This window comes from Sus scrofa, chromosome 3, assembly GCF_054392235.1.
Source record: "Sus scrofa isolate SSC_HxYL_T2T_F1_AM1 chromosome 3, Sscrofa_HxYL_maternal_Yorkshire_Landrace_v2.0, whole genome shotgun sequence".
In the NCBI taxonomy this organism is placed as follows: Eukaryota; Metazoa; Chordata; class Mammalia; order Artiodactyla; family Suidae; genus Sus; species Sus scrofa.
In genome coordinates this window covers 3,518,613-3,537,814 of record NC_139385.1, presented here as the reverse complement: position 1 = coordinate 3,537,814, position 19,202 = coordinate 3,518,613, and the positions used below count along the sequence as shown (strand labels likewise).

The 19,202-nt window shown below is 60.1% G+C and overlaps 1 protein-coding gene and 1 long non-coding RNA gene across 2 annotated transcripts in view; one reads left to right on the top strand and one right to left on the bottom strand.

Moving 5' to 3' along the window:
- The window catches only part of FOXK1 (forkhead box K1), a 65,217-nt gene that overhangs the window by 18,197 nt on the left and 27,818 nt on the right, over positions 1–19,202 (bottom strand). The window contains exon 2 of the mRNA XM_085016338.1: positions 3,424–3,609. Coding sequence (XP_084872464.1) covers positions 3,424–3,609 — 186 coding nt within the window. The remainder of the gene's footprint in view (positions 1–3,423; positions 3,610–19,202) is intronic.
- Positions 1,102–6,324, top strand: LOC146404333 (uncharacterized). Its single transcript, XR_014840026.1, has 2 exons — positions 1,102–1,622; positions 2,820–6,324. It is a non-coding gene; the product is annotated as an uncharacterized LOC146404333 (long non-coding RNA).

Here is a 19,202-nt window from a genome sequence, read left to right as displayed (position 1 = left end):
GCTGCCCGGCAACGCGGAGAAGCCGGAGAAGCCGCGAGGCAGCGCGGCGGGCGGGGGAGGGGCGGCGGCGCGGGTTCCCACGGCCGCGCCCCGAACCTCGGGGAAAAGGGGCGCAGCGCGAGGTGCCGGGGAAAACCCGCTCCGAGGGCTGCAGAGGCGCCACGTTAGGGGCGGCAGGGAGCTGCAGCCCTGCCCCTGCGACAGCGCAGCTGGCCGGCCAGGGCCTCCGCCCCGCGGCCGCTTCCTTGGGGACCCGCTCCTGCAGCCCCCGCGCCGGAAGCACTGGGAGCACGGGGCGCGCGGGGCGGGCCGCCCAGAGGAAGGCTGTTGGTAAACACGCCGGCCCCACCCCGCAAGAGCAGCACAGGAAAAGGATCTTGGCCAGCTCAACCTCAGGGCCTCTGAGGTTTGGAGTCGCTCAATCGAATTCCGCTGCGCTAAGACAAACGGATGTAAACAGAAATCCTTTTCTGTGACACTTAATTCAAGGCCAAAAAGTGAAAGAGCCAGTCTCCAAGTGACTACTTTCCCCCAAAACATGTTCCAGCAGACGAAAGCCAGAGGAGAGCGCCTCCCCGGGCAGGCTCCGGGGAAGGCCAGGGTGGGGACGCACCCCCAGCCCCCACTCCAGCCCCAAGAGCAAGTTAAATATAAACCCGGCGCCTGCCTGGGCCCCGCTGCGGCTTCTCGGAACAGCGCCGCCAACCCCGGCTCACTGGGCTCCTTTACAACCGCCGCCTCCCTCCGACCCGAGCAAGTGCAGCGCCGGGAGCTCCGCCGGAATAGCTGAGCCCGCTGGCCAGGGTCTTTATTTAAGATGCCCCTGGGAAACACACTTACTTTATGGCAACCCCCAGGTACAAAGCAAAACATTCTTTTTCCTTAAAAAGCGTCCGTGGGACTGGATTATAAAGGGCGGATGAACAATCCCACGCCTGCCTAAGGCTGACCGCCTGCTCTGGTTTCCCCAGAGGGACAGGCAAGGGCCTCCGAGGCCCACCCCGCCCAGCACAGGACACGCCTGTCGTGAGCTCTGGGCTCCCAGCGGCCCTGAGGCATGCCTGGCCCGCGTTCCTTCCCGGTGCTGCGGGACAAAGGGTCAGTGCCTAACAGCTTTCATCAGCCTCGCCGAGATGTGACCCACAGGCTGCACGCGGCCCCCGCGGAGAGTGTTCAAGGCAGGGCTCTCCCGCGCCGGCGGACCTGGCTGCCACCGCCTCGCTCCAGACACTTGCCCTCGCCCCAGAAAGAAAGCCCACCCCAGCCAGGAGTCACCTCCTTGACCCCCAGCCCCTGGCAACCCCTCGCCTCCTTTCCTCCTCTACACATTTGCCTCTTCTGGACATTTCATACCGACAGGATCGTGCAACCTGTGCTCTCTGGGGAGGGGTTTCTTTTGCTCTGCGCGGGGTCACCCCCCAGGGCTCACCTGGGCTGGACCATGCGTCGGCACCCCAGCCGCTCTGTGCAGGAATTACGCTCCCCTGGGTGGCCCTAACACCGCCTCTCCACTCAGCAGCGGATGGACATGGGACTTGTCCCCAGGGCCGGGAATGCTCTCGCACTGCCAGGATCGCTCAGGGACGAGTTTCCACGGACCCAGGGAGTGGCCGGGTGCTAAGGTAAGCCTTGAATGTTCTGAGGAACCACCAGACTTTTGCAAAGTGGCTGCTTTGTTTACCTCCACATAATTTGTGTCTCGGCATAAATTACATACACACACGAGTTAAGTGTGAGGGCATTTTCATAGCACAGCTTAACTGCAGGCGTGAGTGGGGCACTCAGGTTTCAGATGACATTCCGGTGAGGTGTCTGAAAGAGCAATGAGATGACAGGCTGAAGTTCTGGGTTGGAGAGCAGAGCTATTGCGAGAAATCTGAGAGGAGCTCAGGGAGACGCCTCACTCGATCAGGAAGGATGGAAGCAAAACAGGGCACGTGCAGCGCTGGGCCAGGGCCGGATGCGGCTCGGATCTGGCCTTGCTGTGGTGGGGGCAGAGGCCCCATCGCGGGCTCTGAATCGACCCCTAGCCCGGGAACTTCCAGATGCCGCAGGCGCGGCTGTAAAGACAAACAAACAAAATGAAACTGGCTTCTTCTTTTCCTGCTGGTGGATGTGGCCCTGGGCTGGCGTGGCCCCCAGGCTGCCACCACAGACCAGGCTGCACCGAACGTCGGCCCAGTGGGATCTCCCTCTGGACATGAAGATGCTCTTGCCCTCACAAACCCCCTGAAAAGGCCTCCGGTCCCGGGGTGCCTCTGGGAGCCACGCTCTGCAAGGTGCTTCCCCAGCAGAGCCGGAGCTGAGCGGCCCTGAGGCTGGTCGCAGCAATCCCTTCCCGTGTCTGTGACCTACGCTGCTCTGCCAGATCCCTAACCCACTGAGCAAGGCCAGGGGTCAAACCTGCGTCCTCAGAGACTACGCTGAGTCCTTAACCTGCTGAGGCCCAACGGGAACTCCTCCAGTTTCATTTCCTTAATGAAGCAGTGAACTCTTTTAAAGTTTATTACATCTTGAAGTTCCCGTCCTGGAGCAGTGGACTCTGACTAGGAACCAGGAGGTGGCAGGTTCAATCCCTGGCCTCGCTCAGTGGGTTAAGGATCCGGTGTTGCCATGAGCTGTGGGGTAGGTCACAGACATGGCTTGGATCTGGTGCTGCTGGGGCTGGGGTGTAGGCCGGCGGCTACAGCTCCGATTCGACCCCTAGCCTGGGAACCTCCATATGCTGCAGATGTGGCCCTAAGAAGCAAAAAAAAAAAAAAAAAAAAAAAAAGAAAAGTTTATCACATCTTGATTTTCAAATACACATCTTCTGACAGGCTTTGTGACAAAAGGGGAAGATGGCATAGGACCTCGGCTGCTGACCCAAGCACAACGATGTTACAAGAAGCACTTCTGCCCCTGAGAGCAACCACTCGCTCGCCACCTCCCTGCCTGGTTACGTACGTGCTTCACCCCGAAACCTTCCCCGGGGGCTCTCTTTGTATGACACGCCAAGAATGAGAAAGCTTGAGGACTTTCTTAAAAATGTAGATTAATTTCTCAAACGTCACAAGGGATCTCTACAAATGAAGCTTAGGCAAACAAAGTCCCTGGACTCCTGGTATCTAAACATTACTCCTAAGTTTTCACTGTCTTGAAAAAATGATGCCTCTGCTTGCTTTTAAAAGGCCCTGATACACACTTTGAGGTTGGCAGTGATTTTTCACTTTATAAGAGAATCCTCCAAAGGTTTTATTTAAGGAGTCCGGTCCCCTGACGCACTTGAAATAGTTTCAGAGTTTCCATCCACAGGCAAATTGCCGGGAACACGGTGTATAAAACACCGAACTGCGCCTCTTTCTCTGACGAGCCTCTAGAGCACAGGGACCCCGAGTCTGCAGAGGAAACCGCGAGCCCGGGACGGGCGGCTTGGCTGCTCACCTGATGGTGCCGGTCGGGGAGGGGACGGGGCTGACCAGGCTCCGGAGGTCCGGCTCCGGGATGTGGATCTTCAGGGGCGAGATCTGTGGGTACAGCGGCCGCAGGGGGGACGCCGGAGCCTCCTCCTGATGGTACAGGGACGTGAACTGGATCTTTATGGCGGTGCTGGGGAACCGCAAGGTGCACCTGCAATGGGAGGAGAGCAGCGCGTGAGGCCCGGGGAGGGAGCCCGGCCCCCTGGGTAACGGGTCCTGGCTTCACACAGGACCAAGCGGCAGCCCTGGTAAGAGGCGCTCTGGGCCGTGACCCACCCTGGCAGGGGCTCCCTGGGCTGTGCGGGGACAGCAGAGTCCTGCGTCCCCAGCGGGAGCCCCTGATGTCACCCCCAACTTGGGTTCCAGACGGACGGACGTGCTTCCTGTCCGCTCTGGTCACCACGTGGATTCACCACCCGGAGAACAAACGCTCCGTGGGAAACCGGGGTGCCACGGTCGCCGTCCAGGAAGCGGTTTTGAAGAAAGAGGCCCATGACTCAGAAGACGGAACGCAAACGCCGCCCGACAAGCAGTGGCACGACCCACAGGCAGGCCGACGGGTCCCAGCGCAGGGGACCGGCTCCACCACCCCACCTGGCCTCCAGGCCCAAGAGCCTCGTTTCTCCACCGGCAGACACCTGCCCAAGCTCCACGGTGCACACGCCCGGGCTCTCCCCCTGCACAGAGGGCCCCAGGGCCCGTCTCCCCCCTGGCAAATGTCTGCGCCTAAAGTGGGCTCTGTTGGCCCAGCCCGCCTTCTGGCGGCCAAGCTGTGGGTTAGCTGCAAGCGGCTGACGGTGGTGAGCAGACACGTGGGCCACACCAGGAAGTCCCTGGTATTTGGCCTGGGCAGTTCAAGTCACCTCCGGTCAGTTCAGGTCAGTGATGAGACCAATTCAAAGTCTAAGGAGCAAATGCACCTCCGACCAGCCCAGGACACAGCAAATGGCCCTTCCCTTGAAGTCCCTTTTGTCGCAGCAAAACAGCTTTTAAGAAACAAGATTTAGGAACAGGTCAGAACAGGCTCGGGGACATGGCAGGTGCTGAACCACGTGCCCTGCTTGCCAACAGCATGTCGCAAGCCTTCCGCCAGGGAAGACCCGCCGCTCGTGAAACAGCTCAGCAGCACAAGCAGCTGCACTGAAAGCCACTGCCCGCATCCCACAGAAAACATCAGCAGCTCAAACTGGCGCGACTGGCAGTACGGATTCTTCCAGAGGTCCCGGAGCGGAGGGGGGCCGGCTGTGGCCGAGAAGGCGGCGCCCCGCAGCCAGCGCTGAGGCTGCAGGACACTCGGACCCACAGATGCTAGGTTTTTATTTCCAAATCTAAAATCAGGACAAAGGGATCTTGACACCGCGTCAGCCGAGGCTGTTTTCCTGTCTGATGCCTTTTTGATTCTGCGAAGTGCAGCCGGCACGTACAAACATCAGGGCTGAGGGTGGGGAGGGCTGTGTGAGGGCGCCCCCACGCCCACAGCTCTGCTGTTGGGGCCGCGCTGCTCTGCCCAGAGTCAGCCTGCCCTGCTCTTCTCCGAAGCTGCGGTGAAACAGCTGGTGGCCTTTCTGCTTTCTTCAGTTTCCCCACAGCCCAGTGGAAATTTCCTCCGTCCGTATTTTGGCGAGGGCGTTACATCACCCATTTGCTTCCGCTGCTTTCTGAGGCCGATGCTCTCAGCAAAGCTGGAGGCCAGTTAGCTTTTATAAGTCAGGATCCACACGCCTCCCCCGCCAAGCCCCGGGGGGCCCCCCCGGGGTCCCTGAGCCTGGGGTCGGGCTCCACACAGGGGACCTCCACCTGTGGACAACAGGGCTGCATGAAGGGGTGTCTGTGTACACACATGCGCGTGTGCGCGCGCACACACACACACCTGTTCCACCGCGGCTAGGGAGGAAGGCCAAATGGTGTCGAACCTTCAAATACAGCTTCTATGGCCCTTTATCATCTGTGGCCGCCGTCAAGGGCTGCAAGTGAGCAGCAAAACAAGCTGCAGTTTATTCTCCGCCCAAGGCACGCGGAGCTCTGACTTCCTGTGCCGTGGATGTCCCTGTGGTACCCTGAGATCCTACTACAACCTCGAGCTCGTGTCGCAACTACAACCGTTGAGGCCAACCAGAAAGAGGATGTGGCTTTTGGCCTCTGACGGAGGCCACCAGCCAGGTAAGGATCTTCGACACTGGGGTTCGGGGTGACCCCGAGACGACAGCTCCGGGCAGAGGCGGGCGCCTGCGGGCCTTGGCCTTGGCGGGGCAGGGAGGCGCGGGAGGCCGTCCAGGCGCCCCCCTCCCCACAGCCTGGCTTCGGAGAATCACCCACGGGGAGAGACGGCGGGGATCCGAGGCGAAGCGAGCCCAGCGCTCGGGGCCACCTGCCCTCGCCCCTCGGCGGCCCTGGATGCGCTGGGCAGGGGGTTCACCCCCAGGCACGTTCCAGTTCAAAGCCGGGACACTGGATGGGACGCGCACGCAGACTGGGGCTTCAGTAAAACAGAACACGTCTGGCGCCAGGGGTCTGGGCACGTCCTCAACAGCAAAATCGGCCGCCGCCGCCGACTGACACGAACAGGACAGTTTCCTCCTGGAACGAGGGTTTCCCAGCGAAGGCGTGACTGTGACATGTCCCCGGTATTTACTGCCCGTGCAGCTATTAGAAAAGCATCTCCTAACTCACGCTTCCCAAGATTATCCTGAGGCAGCCGCTCTCCGACCCCCGGAGGAGGAGAAAACACCAGCAAGCTACTTAATTTTAAACAGACGCCTCCCCGGGCGTTTGCCAATTACTTTTCTCCCCAAAACAGTTCGTTCTGCTTTAGGCTCTAGCGGGAGTTTTAATGAGCGTGTTTTGCAATTAAAGTTCCTCTCCTGAAGGTGCCCCGGATTCAGTCCAAACCCGAGCACCTGCCCTCACTGTCGGGGTCCCTGCAAAACTCTGCCCTCGCTTCCAGAGCCGGCCGGCAGGTGGGTGGTCGCCGGGCTGGGGAAGGGGGGGCGTGGGGATTCTTTCAGAGGGGATACCAACATCCTGAAATTGACTGGGGTGACGGGCGCACGGCTCGGCAGATCCACCACCAACCACAGATGTGCACAACGCAATGGGCCGCCTGCTCCGCCCTGCGGCACCCACGCCCGGGCTGGCTCTCCGGGTCTCCCTGGGGCATCCGGGAGCTGGGGCTCCCAACCGGTCGTGCCTCGGCTCCTGGAGCGGCTGCCCTGTTCAGCATCAGGTCAGAGATGCCCAGTCAGCTGGTCTGGCCCCGCAGGCTCGGCCACTAATGAGCCTCAAGGACTCAGGCTGTCACCCACCTGTACCTCCGTCCTGCCCTCAGGGAGAAAGCCCACCACCTGCCCTAGCAACCAAGAATAAACATCCCCTCCTCATCATTTAATCCTCAGTGGCAGCACCATAAATGCCAGCAATTCCATCTTAGGCATGGGACATTATCAGACAAAAAAATACACGCAAAGGCCTCCAGAAAAGATTTTTTTTTAAATGAATGCAATGGACTATCTGTCTCCAGAGCTGTCGCAGCCCCAAATCCTGCCCTGTCCCCTGCATCCCTGCAGAGGGGACCACAGAAGCCTGCCCCTCAGGCACCCACACAGTGACCAGGACAGCCCTGTCTCCAACCCACCCTGGGGACAGCCCGCGCTGGCGTCTGTGGGCACCCACAGCACCTGGCACGCTTACCAATGGACAGGCGGCCAGAAAGAAAGACGCAAGGCGTGGGGGCGCCCCCCACAGGGAGACAGGGGCCCAACAGCGTGGGGGAGGGGCTGGAGGACCCAGCCCAGGAGCAGAAAAGGACACAGAGCACACGTGTCCCTGCGTCCCCAGATAGAGAGGGCACCGCCCTCGCCAATCGAGGCCCCCAAAGGCTCCTCTAGGGAAAAGCGAGGCCCCTGGTAGAGCAAACGTGACACAAGAAAACCTCAGGAGGACGGCTGCTCACAGGCCTGAGCACACCTCCCGGAAAAGACGGAGCAAACACAGGAACGCTTCGGAGGCGCAGGCCTGGCACTGTGACATCTGGGGGAGGGCCACGCTGCAGAGGACACCCCTTCTCAGGCAGCGGTGGGGAGGGAGGCTGGGACCCCGAGACCCGGCTCTGGGTGCTCCGTGTGACACTCCCCTGCTTCCTGAACGTCACAGACCGTGCTGGCCAGGAGTCACCGGTGCTGTCACACACCATGAACACAGGAGGCTGCAGGCTGGAAACCTGAACACCTTCCCAGGGCCGAGGCCAACGGGACCCTGCAGTGCCCAGGAGTAGACTCCGTGGGGCCAGGCCCCGCCGCTGGGCACTGCGGCTGGACAACAGGGACCAGCCTGGGGCGGGGGACAGAGTCCACCGAGCCTGCAGCCTCAGTGGCCTCGACAGAGCCATGACCCGGGTGAGCCAGGCAGAGAGGCCCCAGCCCAAGGCAGAGAACGGCCAGGAGCTTCAAGAGCGCAGCCTGTCCCCGGAGGTCCCTGCCGCGCGTCGTGCCTGCCCCGAGACTCGCTGCTGCGAAAAGCCACCCCTCCAGGAAGCACGCTGCCTCCAGCAAACTGCAGAGGCCGGGGGCTGGAGGACAGAAGAACTTCCAGGACCCAGGGGCTGCTGGGGGCCCCTGGAACCTGCCCCTTTGGGGTGCTTTTGAGACCCGCTGTGACCAGGGAGGGTGGGTCCCGCCTCTCTTCCTCTGCTTCCGCTCGGCAGAGCGGTTCCCGATCCGCCACCATCTGCAGCCCGACGGAGGGGCGCAGTCGTTACGGAGGTCCTGGACGTCTGGGGTGCTGTCGGTGGGTGGGACCTGGGCCACCTCTGCGGACGACGGGGAAGGGTGGTTTTCATGTCAGAAGAAAGGTCACAAACAGGTGGGGCCAAAAGGGCGGACTACGGCAGCCTCGCAGCCTCTCCTGCTTCAGTGGTGAACTAGCTTTTGCTGGGCACACGGCTGCCCACCTGAGGACCACACTTCTCTGGCTCTAGGGCAACCAGGAGACGGTGCAGCTCAACGGGACCCAAATGGTCCAGGCCCTTAAGAGGAAGAGAGCGCCTTCTTGGCTTCTTCCCTGCTTATTGGCCAGAATGTGGGTGTGATGGCAGGAGCTGGAGCAGCCACGATGGGCCATACGACAGACACCAGGTGACAGAGCAACAAAACAAGAGCCTGGAGCCGTCATCTCGGCCTACGTCAGGACGGTTACATACTGGAGAGATGCACTGCACGCGTGCCCTTCTGACCTTCCTTCAAAACCCAAACCTACACCCGGATTCCAAACAGCTGAAGAGCTCCCTGCGCGGAAAGGCTGCAGGGACTGCGGTGCACGTTCACGGAGGAATATCACGTGGGTATTTACAAAGACACCTTCCAGGACTGTGTGTCTCTGGGAGAATCTCTTAATGCATCGGCTCTGTTCCCGTCAGGAAAACGGGGGTATTTATGGTGTGTACGCCACAGGCTCTTCTGAGTATCCAGTGAAGTCATCCAGGCAAAGCAATTACACGCAACAGGCACACACTGAGACTGGCCCGTGGAGGAACATTAAAAATGCTGAAGAGACGCTGACAAATGACAACGGCACAGACCAAACGGTCTGGAGACATGGCTCCGGGGGTTTTCCTGGGAAAAGGACAGACGGATGGGGGTTGGGACGTGGGGTGGGGTGAGAGGAGTGAAAACAGGGTGCTATTGCTGGAGAACTCACTTCTTTCAAAACGTCCTTTAACTCTAGAACTGTATCCCTTAAGAAATGAAAGGCTCAATAGGGGGGGGAAAAAAGCTGCTACGCATTTGATGACTAGTATTTTCAAATTTTGCAAGATGTGCTGCGTCTTTCAGAAACCTGGCCAGTTCTGCCACCGTGGCCTGGTTCCAGGGGGAGAGAGAAAGCCCCTCGGGGCCCAGGCATAAGCTAAGCCAGGCCTCCGGGCTCCAGACGCTGAAGGGAAGGCTGATGCGGGGGCACAGCTCAGGGTACTCCACGGCCACCCGCAGGCCCTCGGCGGCCCTGCCCTTCCCATCCTCCCCTGGCTATTGCAGGCACAGGCCATCTGAGACCTTCCCCAGGACGGGCCTGGGCCCACAAACAATTCTCATTTACATAAAGTCTGCAATTAGACCAGCAGCGGCACCGGAGCCTCTGAGCTTTGTAAGAACACCAGAGAAAAATAAGACAGTTCAGGAAATGGTTTGGAAAAAGCTTTTATATATCAAATCCCCAAGTCAAAGGATTCTGACCTTCTTAAGGATTTTATTTTTTGACCTACAATAGCCATTTCTATTTAAAAAAAAAAAAGGTCACACATTCCTCTAGAATGACTTAAAAACAAAACCAGAGATGAGCCTGCGGAGTCCACACCTGGACCAGCACTGCCAGAGCGGATAATCCGGACAGAAGCTCAAACCTGGAAGGACAGAAGGAAGCAGAGAGCCGGGGCTCCCGGAAGGCAGGTGGGGCACCCCCGCAAGGCCCCAACACACCCACAAACTTCCAAAGGCCTTGTCGGGACAGCTAACGTGTGCTGGTACCCACACTAGGCAGAGGACACCCCGCAGGCCCTCGCCTACGCCACCAGTCAACGCTGCCCACGGCCTGGTCCTGGACAGAGCAGAGCTGCAGGCACCTGGGAGGGCCCCCCAGGCCCTCTGGGTGGGGAAGCATCAGCCTTAAAACAACAAACAAACAAACAAATAAACAAAAATGACTGTGCAGGAGTTCCCATAGTGGCTCAGCAGGTTAAAAGCCTGACTAGTATCTATGAGGACTCAAGTTTGATCCCGGGCCTCGATCAGTGAGTTAAAGGATCCAGTGTTGCCGTGAGCTGTGGTGTAGGTCACAGATGTGGCTCAGACCTGACAAAGCTGTGGCCGTGGCGGAGGCCAGTGGCTACAGCTCTGATTAGACCCCTAGCCTGGGAACATACACATTCAAACTTCCAGTTCAACTGCTAAAAAAAAAAAATTGACCTTGTAGGCTGAGCTCTCAGGCTTTAGTCTGGAAAATCTAGGGCAGAACGTCAGATATATCTGGAAAAGCAAACACCTTCCAGCTTTGTCTGAAAAATACCGAAGATCATCCAGTTGGGTAAATGGAAGAGCAACAAAGGTCAGAATTACCACCTCGAGTGTCCGGACTTCCTCACGTTCAGTGCCAGCTGAACGGGCGCCACTGAGGGGCGTCCCGCGCTGGAGGCCGCACCGTTGACCACAAGGCCAGGCTCTCGGAGGACGAGCCTCAGACACAGCAGCGCCGCGTCGGACGGACGTGAGGACGGCAGAGCCATGAGTGACAGGTGACACAAGGGCCCGGGGGTCTCCCTCGCTGCTGAACTTAGCAGCACGTTCACAGGTCCAGCCAGCTTCACCTACAGGCCTTCTTGCACCCAGTCCTCCGGGCGCCAGGCTGCCACCAAGCACAGGAGCTGGTCTCATGCCAGCAGACTCCCGTCCTTCAAGATTCTGTCCCCAAAGGCCACCCCCAGTACAGAGCCCGCCCTGAACGCCCTGCTCAGCCCTGCGGGGCCTCCCAGCCCACGGGTTCCTGGAGGGGGGGTCGTGGAGGGCAGCGTCACCTCGGCAGCTGCCCATCCCGTTCACACGCGTGCAGGTGCCCAGGAGCAGGGATCCACCACCGAGCGAGACAGATCAACGCCTTCCCCGCGGGCACAGCGACACAGAGGGGAGGCGAAAACGCAGCATCCGAGCCCCAGAGGAATGACCAGACGACCCGACCCCAGGAGAACCTTCAGGGGTGTGGACGCCGGGCCGTCTCCGTGTCCAGCACAATCCGCGGGTCTGGCGTCGTTCTGTCACACGTGGAGGGCGGGAGCGGCAGGTTTATCCACGCGCATCCACGCCCACGGCTTTTCCCGAGACGCTCGCGTGAAAGAGCTGCGTCTGTGCCAGCCCCGCTGCCCCGCGTGGAGACACTGCACGCACAGGGCCCCGCTGCCCCTCTGCTGTCCCGCGGGCCAGGCTGCCAGGAGGTCACGTGTCACTGAGGACGGGAGGGGTGCAGCGGACGTGCAGGGTGAATACCTGCCTGTTTGAACACGCACCAAAGTCAGATGCCAAGATCAGGTTCGCTCGGCACCCAGCTCCTCCCTCCCTCCCTCCCTCCCGGAGGACAGGGCGCTGGGCACGGAGACGAAGACCCCGGCCAGCACAGGAGCCCCCGGACGCCAACGGGCACGAAGTGGGAAACTAGCGCAGTCACACGGAGACGGCCCATCCAGGGGGCACGTCCTCGGGTCACAGATCCCCCCACCCCCACCCCACCGAGATGACCTGAATTCTGGGCGGGGGGAGAGCTCCCTGTCAGCTGCTGGGGGGTCCACTTCGGAACAATCTGCACAACTGACAGTCTACTGCCGGAACCTTCAGTGTGAAACAGTGTAATACAACATATTCAGTAAGAGTGAAATAATGTAACACAACATAACTCAACAACACTTACAGAGTAGCTTCGGCCCTTAGCACACGTGCAGATGACCCCCCACGGGCAGGTTAGTGTATGAACGAACCACAACAGTTCATTTCTTTGGACTCTTCAGTTACGTTTAAGGAGCTCCTGTCGTGGCTCTGTGGTAATGAACCCCACTAGGAACCATGAGGGTGCGGGTTCGATCCCTGGCCTCGATCAGTGGGTTAAGGATCCAGCGCTGCCGTGAGCTGTGGTGTGGGTTGCAGACGTGGCTCGGTTCTGGTGTGGCTGTGGCTCTGGCGTAGGCTGGTGGCTGCAGCTCCGATTAGACCCTTCGCCTGGAAACCTCCATAGGGGGTTCAGCCCTGGGGGGGAAAACACAGCCAAAAAGTATGTGTATTTTGAGGATGTTACAGAAAGGATTCCGTGCAGCTCCTATAAATGCGAGGGGCGGAAAGAAGAGGCTCTAGGGCAGGGCAGCCGCCACACTGCTGCCCTGGCGGGAGGAGAACAAGCGGGCAAAGCAGAACTCTGCTCGGTGAGTTTATTTTCTGGGTCCTGGAAACTCCGCAAGGCCAAGTTCCTTAAACCTGGGCAAGGAATGCTTTCAGAAGCCGAAGGCAGAGCCTGGCAGGTGCTGCCAGAGGGGCCATCTCTGCCGCCGTCGCCGCGATGGGAGGGCTGGAGCCGGGGCCTGTCCTTCCAAGTGCGAGTGTGAGGGCGGGAACAGGGCTGTCCTCAGACCCACGGGGCCTCCGGTGCCACCGTCCCAACCAGGACCTTCCCTTCCTCCCAGCCTCAAAGACAGCCGCTCAGCTCCACAGGGACCCTGAACACAGACTCAAGCCACGTCCAAAGAAAAGACAGCCCCCGCTGTTAAAAAATAATAATTAAAAAAAAAAAAAAAAAAAAAAAGGAAAAGAAGAAAGTTCCATTTGTGAAAACACAACAGGAACAGTGGCTGCTTCGAGCCTGAGCTCAGCTCACCTTTCTAATTTAGAAAAGCCCACAGGCACCAACCGAGACCTGGCAGAGACGGCCCTGCACGGTCGGAGGCCAGCAGGGACGGGGACAGGTCCCCGGCAGAGAAGCCCATTTCCCTGAAGAACCAAAGCCCGTGAAAGTGCCCAGGACGGTGTCACAGGCGACAGGAGGGAGGAGTCAACCCAGCCGGCATCAGGGCAGGTCCAGCCCTGGGGCTGGAGCGGAGCCACCTGCAGGCCAGGCTCCCGATAGCAAAACACGCCCTGACCCGCTCTTAGCCGGGGCTTAGCACTGAGAAGTCCCCCTTGCCCGCCCCCGCGGACATCCACCCGCTGCTGCCTTCTGTCCCCACCACAGGCCACAGCCAGGGACACAGGGCGGGAGTCCCAAGGGCCTCCTAGCGGGAAGGCCAAGGACGTTTTTCTGGAGCAGCTCCCACACCCAGAGGAACCCCGGCTTTAGTGGGGGAGCTGAATGCGCCCCGGAATGCTGGTGAATGGGGTTCTGGGGGTGCGGGTGCCACCCCAAGCCCAGTTTCCTCCCCTCCCCCTACTTTCCCCTGGGTGTCCATGTCCCCAGTGTCCCCTGCCCTGGGGACTACTGGCAGAAGGGGACATGGTGGCTGGCAGCCCCTGGAGAGGCAGACGGCGCCCAAGGGGGCACCACTGCCCTGCCCCCTCCCGCCATCCTCACCGGGCGAGGGGGTGACCCTGAGGCGTGCGCACCTCTAGGAGTGGTGGCACAGACGTGCCCGGCCTGCATTCAACACACGGCAGGCGCCAGACCTCGGCCCGCTGCACGTTTCCAACAAAACAAAACTGTTTGACTTGGGAAATGAAAATAAGCTGGCACTCTCTGCTGAAGCAAAAACAAGCCACAGGCCGCTGCCAAGTCCCAAGGACACAGGGAGGAGGGCGGGGCCCAGGGCTGCTGGCACAGCACCAGCGCCCCTCAGCAGCCCCAGAACCCAGCGTGGCAAAGGGCCTCCCAGAGCCAGAAAGAGAGAGGCCGGGTCACCCCAGCTTCTTAGAAATGAATGTAATCCCTGGAACAACCTCAGCTCGAGAGCCCAACGCCTCACCGCTCACGCCGCACCCGCGGGGACTGTCCCCGAGGCCTGGGAGGGAGTCACGGGCCCCGGACGGGCCAGCACGACAGCCTGCGCAGGGCGAGCTGTCGCGATCGTTTGGAGCATGTGTCCAACCAGCGAGAGATTCAAAGACGGTGCTGACGGCGGTCCGTCAAAACAAGGCCGCTCTGGGAAGACAGACGAAGCCGGTGACGCCGGGCAGGGCTGACCAACGAGCTCTCTCCTGCTCCTCCCGTCACTTGGTGGGAGCAGCGATGCCCCACAGCAGCTCTGTCCCAAGAAGATGCCAGAGGAGGGACCGGGCTCAGAGAGCACAAAGCTGATAAATGAGGCGCTGGCATCTGAACCCAGGGCCACCGCTCATCCGGGGTACAGTCTGGGGTGCCCTGCCTGCCACCCACACCAGGAGGTTCTTCACGCAGAGACCCCGACAGAGGGCTGTGGTTGGGCTTCGGGACCCAAACCAAAGGAACAGAGGAGAGGCTGGGGGGCCCGCGCGGAGCCAGGGTGAGGGGCCTGGGGCCAAGGCCGCCAGGAGCCCCCGGAGCAAGCCAGCCAGTTTCCACAACATTCCTGCAGATCAGGTCTCTGCTCTCAGGCCTGGAAAACCTCCCGTGATGCATCAGGAGGCCCCACGCGACACCCAGGCGGCCCGTGGCCAGCACGGCGGCCCCGCTCTCAGCACAGTCACCACCAGAGGCACCAGAGTCGTCTGGCCAGGATTTCAGGAAAAACCCCACTCGCAGGCCCTTCCTTAGCTGAGGCGGTACCACACCGAGCGTCAGGGCCTGAGCTGAGCATCCGCACGGCCCCCGAGAGTTTCTAGAGTGACGGCGCTGGACTGTCCCCAGCTGGACGGCAGGGCACTGGACGGACGGGGACAGGCCACCGCCCTGTCCGCTGAGGGTTCTCTGGGCAGGGACATCAAATGTCCACTGAGGCACATACCTCCGACCCCGCCCGCTCAGTCAGCCAGGACACCACCAAGCCCCAAGCCCGGGACCGAGCGCCTGTCACCTCACGGACGAGGTCCCTGCTGAGCTCACCGCCCCGGGAGGGGCCGAGCGGGGTCCCGGCTCCCGGCTCCCGCAGGAGTCAGGCCTGCATTTTCACTTCGGAAGCCCGAGCCTGAAACCGAACCGCGCAGCGAACTCGCGCCACCGTCCTTGCGTCTCACCTGCTCCCCAACGTCTCGGCTCCGGGGCCGAAAATCCAGGGCAGCATCTACCCCGACGCCTCGGCGCAGTCCGAGGGGAGCCGCGGGCCTTTTAAACGGGACCATGCCCACCGGTCAGAGGAAGAGGAGAGACCTCGGACGCCGAGGGCCGACGCCGGGTGGGCCGCGGCCGCGGCGCCGGCCAGGAGAGCCGGCCTCCAGGGCTCCGCCGCGGCCTCTGGGCGCCGCGCGTTCGCTTCCTGCTAAGGGCCGAGGCCGGGAAGGATGAGCCACGTCGAGCCCTCTGGTTTTGGTGAAACGGGAAAGCGGAGAATTCCAGGCAAAGGCCCACACACGCGTCCGACGCCGGGCAGGGGCCCTCACTGCTCAGCTTCCTGCCCACAGTGCCCAGCAGCACAGAGACCCGCCCCGCCGGCTGCAGGCGCCTGTGCGTGTTCACTTACAACTGTGTGCGCGGTGCTCCTGCTCCCATGGGCGGCATGACAAACACACCTTCGAGGAGAAGAGCCAAAATGACCACGTGGAAAACAATCATGCCAAACAGGAGTTCTGCCGTCGCCTCCAGCACCTGTGGACTCCACTCCCTGGGTGACCAGACAGCCCTGAGGGTTTCCTGCAGGCCCCCCTCCCCAACCAGCCCCCCTCCCGGGCGGCAGGACAGGCCCCGCGAGAGCCTGGAACCCGCTGGGTCCTGGCTCCGCTTAGAAACTGTCCAAAGCTCCTAGGGGGGAAATGTACATTTCTGAGCCCAGCCTGATGGGCCCCCAGCCCCTGGGATGCCACCCCGTTCCCACCCTGTCCCCCCTTGGCCTCCTGGCCCAGGGCTGTCTGACCGAGGCCCACTGGGCATCAGTGGCTGTGCCCAGAGAGGCTCCACCAGGTCCTCGTCCTCCCTCTCCTTCCGAGGTGTCGCCACGCCTGGCGCTCCCTCCCCGGGGCTGGGGGCCAGGCCTCCTGCCCGCAGTCGCAGCCCTCGCAGCCGGGAGAGAAGGGACGGGGAGACGGGACAAGTGCCTCTGAGCCGCCAGCTGTGAGGACTCACAGATCGGGGCTGGAATCAGTCTCCTTCCCCAGGTGAAGAAAATTCTTTATGTGGTTTAGATGGAGAAGCGCCCACACCCGCCCGCCTACAGGAAACAGGCCTGGCTGCCTCTGGGAGAGCCACGGGCTCACCAAGGCTGCCGGGGGCGGGCACACCCTGGTCAGAGGCCACGAAGCCGCAGGGGCTGCCTGGGAAATTCTGGTGGGATTTTTCCATCCACTCCGCCGGCCACACACGATGCGCAGCCTCCACAAAGCCCGGGGTCCCGTGTGACTCTGAGCTGCTTCACAATAAAGCACAGCCGGATTCGGGCAGAAACCTGCTTTACGGCGACAGTAACGGCACCCAGATTTCCACTGCAGACAGTCATTAACGAAGTGCAAAACCCTGAAAGCCACAATCATAACAAGAGAATAAAAAGAGGGCCTCGGAGATGTGTGATACCTTCATGGAGAAAAACGGTAAAACTTAGTTCACCAAAGGACAAAAAAGGTGCCTGAATGGGAAGATGCAGCTCACGAGTCAGTCTCCCGCAGGTCTGGCTGATTCTTGGGAAGCATCTGGCTGTTGGGGGAGGAGGGACATTGAAACAGGTGGCAGGGACACGACGACACCAGAGAGTGAGGCTGCTGGCTCACCGGGTCTGCTGGGCCCACGTGGAGACAAGGCCCTGCAAATCGCAACATCCCCACGGGGGCACACGCGGTCCCCACTGAGAGTCTGGGGGTCACCCCCACTGAGGGACACACAGGGCAGAGCAGAGAGCAGACAGCAGGCTGGTCTGGGGTGCGAGCAGTATGTGTGTGCCTGGCTCCATCTCGACTTCACTGGTAGCCATGTGGGACCACCCACCCCACCCAGAGCAGTGTGAGAGGAGTGCTGAGAGAGCACTGGATGTAAATAAGAGCCCAAGTCCTCAAAGGTTACACCCCAATTAGGAGGAAACACTCCAGACGAAATGGGAAAAGCATCAGCAGACAGCAGCACAGGCTGGCACTGGGGGAAGAGCCATCCTTCCAGGATTTTGAAGCTGCTGTCATAAAAACTTCAGTGCACAACCTCAGTCAAGAAAAGGAAGGTATAAGGAGGAACCAAAGGGAAGGTCAGAACTAAAAAATGCAGTAACTGAAAAAAGCACGGAACGAACAGACTCAAACAGGATGAAAAGAGCGGAGAAGTAATCAGTGAATTGAAGCCAGAACAGTAAGATGCACCCAACCTGAACCACACAGAGAAAAGAGGCTGAAACAAAGGCCTGGACCTCGGGGGCCGGTGAGACGAGGACAGGAGGCCCAGCAGTGGAGTCCCAAGAGGAGAAGAGAAGGCGGGCAGGGCGAGGAAACGGCGGAAGAGCCCCCACATGTGGCACCAGAGGAGACCTGCGGATTCAAGAGGATGGTGAACCCCAAGCAGGACAAACTCAAAGAAAAGCACGCCGACCTTTCGAAAACGGAAGACCAAGACAATGTCTTAAGAGTAGCCAGAGAGAAATGATGGGTTATCCCTGGGAAGAAAACAACTCAAAAATTTTTTTAAAAATGGGGTAGCTAGGGCTTGATGAAGACATAATACCAAAACCATACCCTATTTTTTTAAATTAAATTTAATTTTTTTTTGTCTTTTAAGGGCCATACCTGAGGCATATGGAAGTTCTCAGGGTGGGGATTGAATCAGAGCTGTAGGTGCCAGCCTACACCACAGCCCCAGCAATGCCAGATCCGAGCCCCATCTGCAACCTACACCACAGCTCACGGCAATGCCAGATGCCCAACCCACTGAGCAAGGCCAGGGATCAAACCCGCATCCTCATGGATACTAGTCGGGATTGTTAACCGATGAGCCACAACGGGAACTCCCCGTGCTCCATTTAAAACAACAACAACAAACTGGACGTTGTCAACACTTAAAACACTGCTGTACCAAGAGCCCATCAGAGGACGACACCAAGCTTCCAGCTGGGAGAGGGACGTCACACCAGGCAGCAGACAGAGGGCCATCCGGAGCGCGGAAAGGACTCTCAAAGCCCAACTGCGAGACATAAACAGTTCAGTTAGAAAGCGGACAAAAGGCTCAAAGGGACACTTCCACGCAGAGGACACCCGATGGCAAGGGAGCACACGAACAGACGTGCAGCACCGCCGGCCAGTCGGGAAACGCAAAGGGACGGGCACCTGGAAGAGCGGCTGCCACAGAGCCGCGCCACCACCGATGCTGCGGGGACGCAGCGCAGTTTCTTAACCTACACGTGCGCTGACCACACAACTCGGCGACTGCACTCCCGGGCACATTCCCAGAGGAGGAGGGCCCCGCCGACCCTGCCTGCCTGCTGGTCACAGCAGCTCCCCGCCAGCAGCCACCACGTCGCTCAGTCGGGGGAGCAAACCCAGTGGGACCCCACCCAGTGGACACGGACGCCTCAGCAACGAAACGGGACGAGCGCCGGCCCCTCGGCCTGGGTGGAGCGCGTGGGGCTGCGTTTGGAAAGGCCAAACTTTTTTTTTTTTTTTTTTTTTGGTCTTTTAGCCTTTTTCTAAGGCCACTCCCACGGCATATGGAGGTTCCCAGGCTAGAGGTCTAATCGGAGCTATAGCTACCGGCCTACGCCAGGGCCACAGCCACGCGGGATCCAAGCTGCATCTGCAACTTATGCCACAGCTCCCGGCAATGCCGGATCCTTAACCCACCGAGCAAGGCCAGGGATCGAACCCGCAACCTCATGGTTCCTAGTCGGATTCATTAACCACTGAGCCACGACAGGAACTCCAGAAAAACCAAACTCTTAAGGCAGGTACGACTCCATTTAACAGCTCAAAACAGAAATCAGAGAGATGGAGAACGGAGCCCTAGGTGCCAGGGGCTGAGGGGCTGGGGTGATTTAAGGGGCACGCGAGGGAGTAGGGGAGTAGTGGTGTGTCTTGGCGGAGGTGGTGGTCACGTGTGGTCACGTGACACAAAACCACATACACACATCGCACCCCACCCGTGTCAGCGTCCCGGCTTCGATACTGTCCTAGAGTCACCTAAGCGGTAACTAGTGGGGAA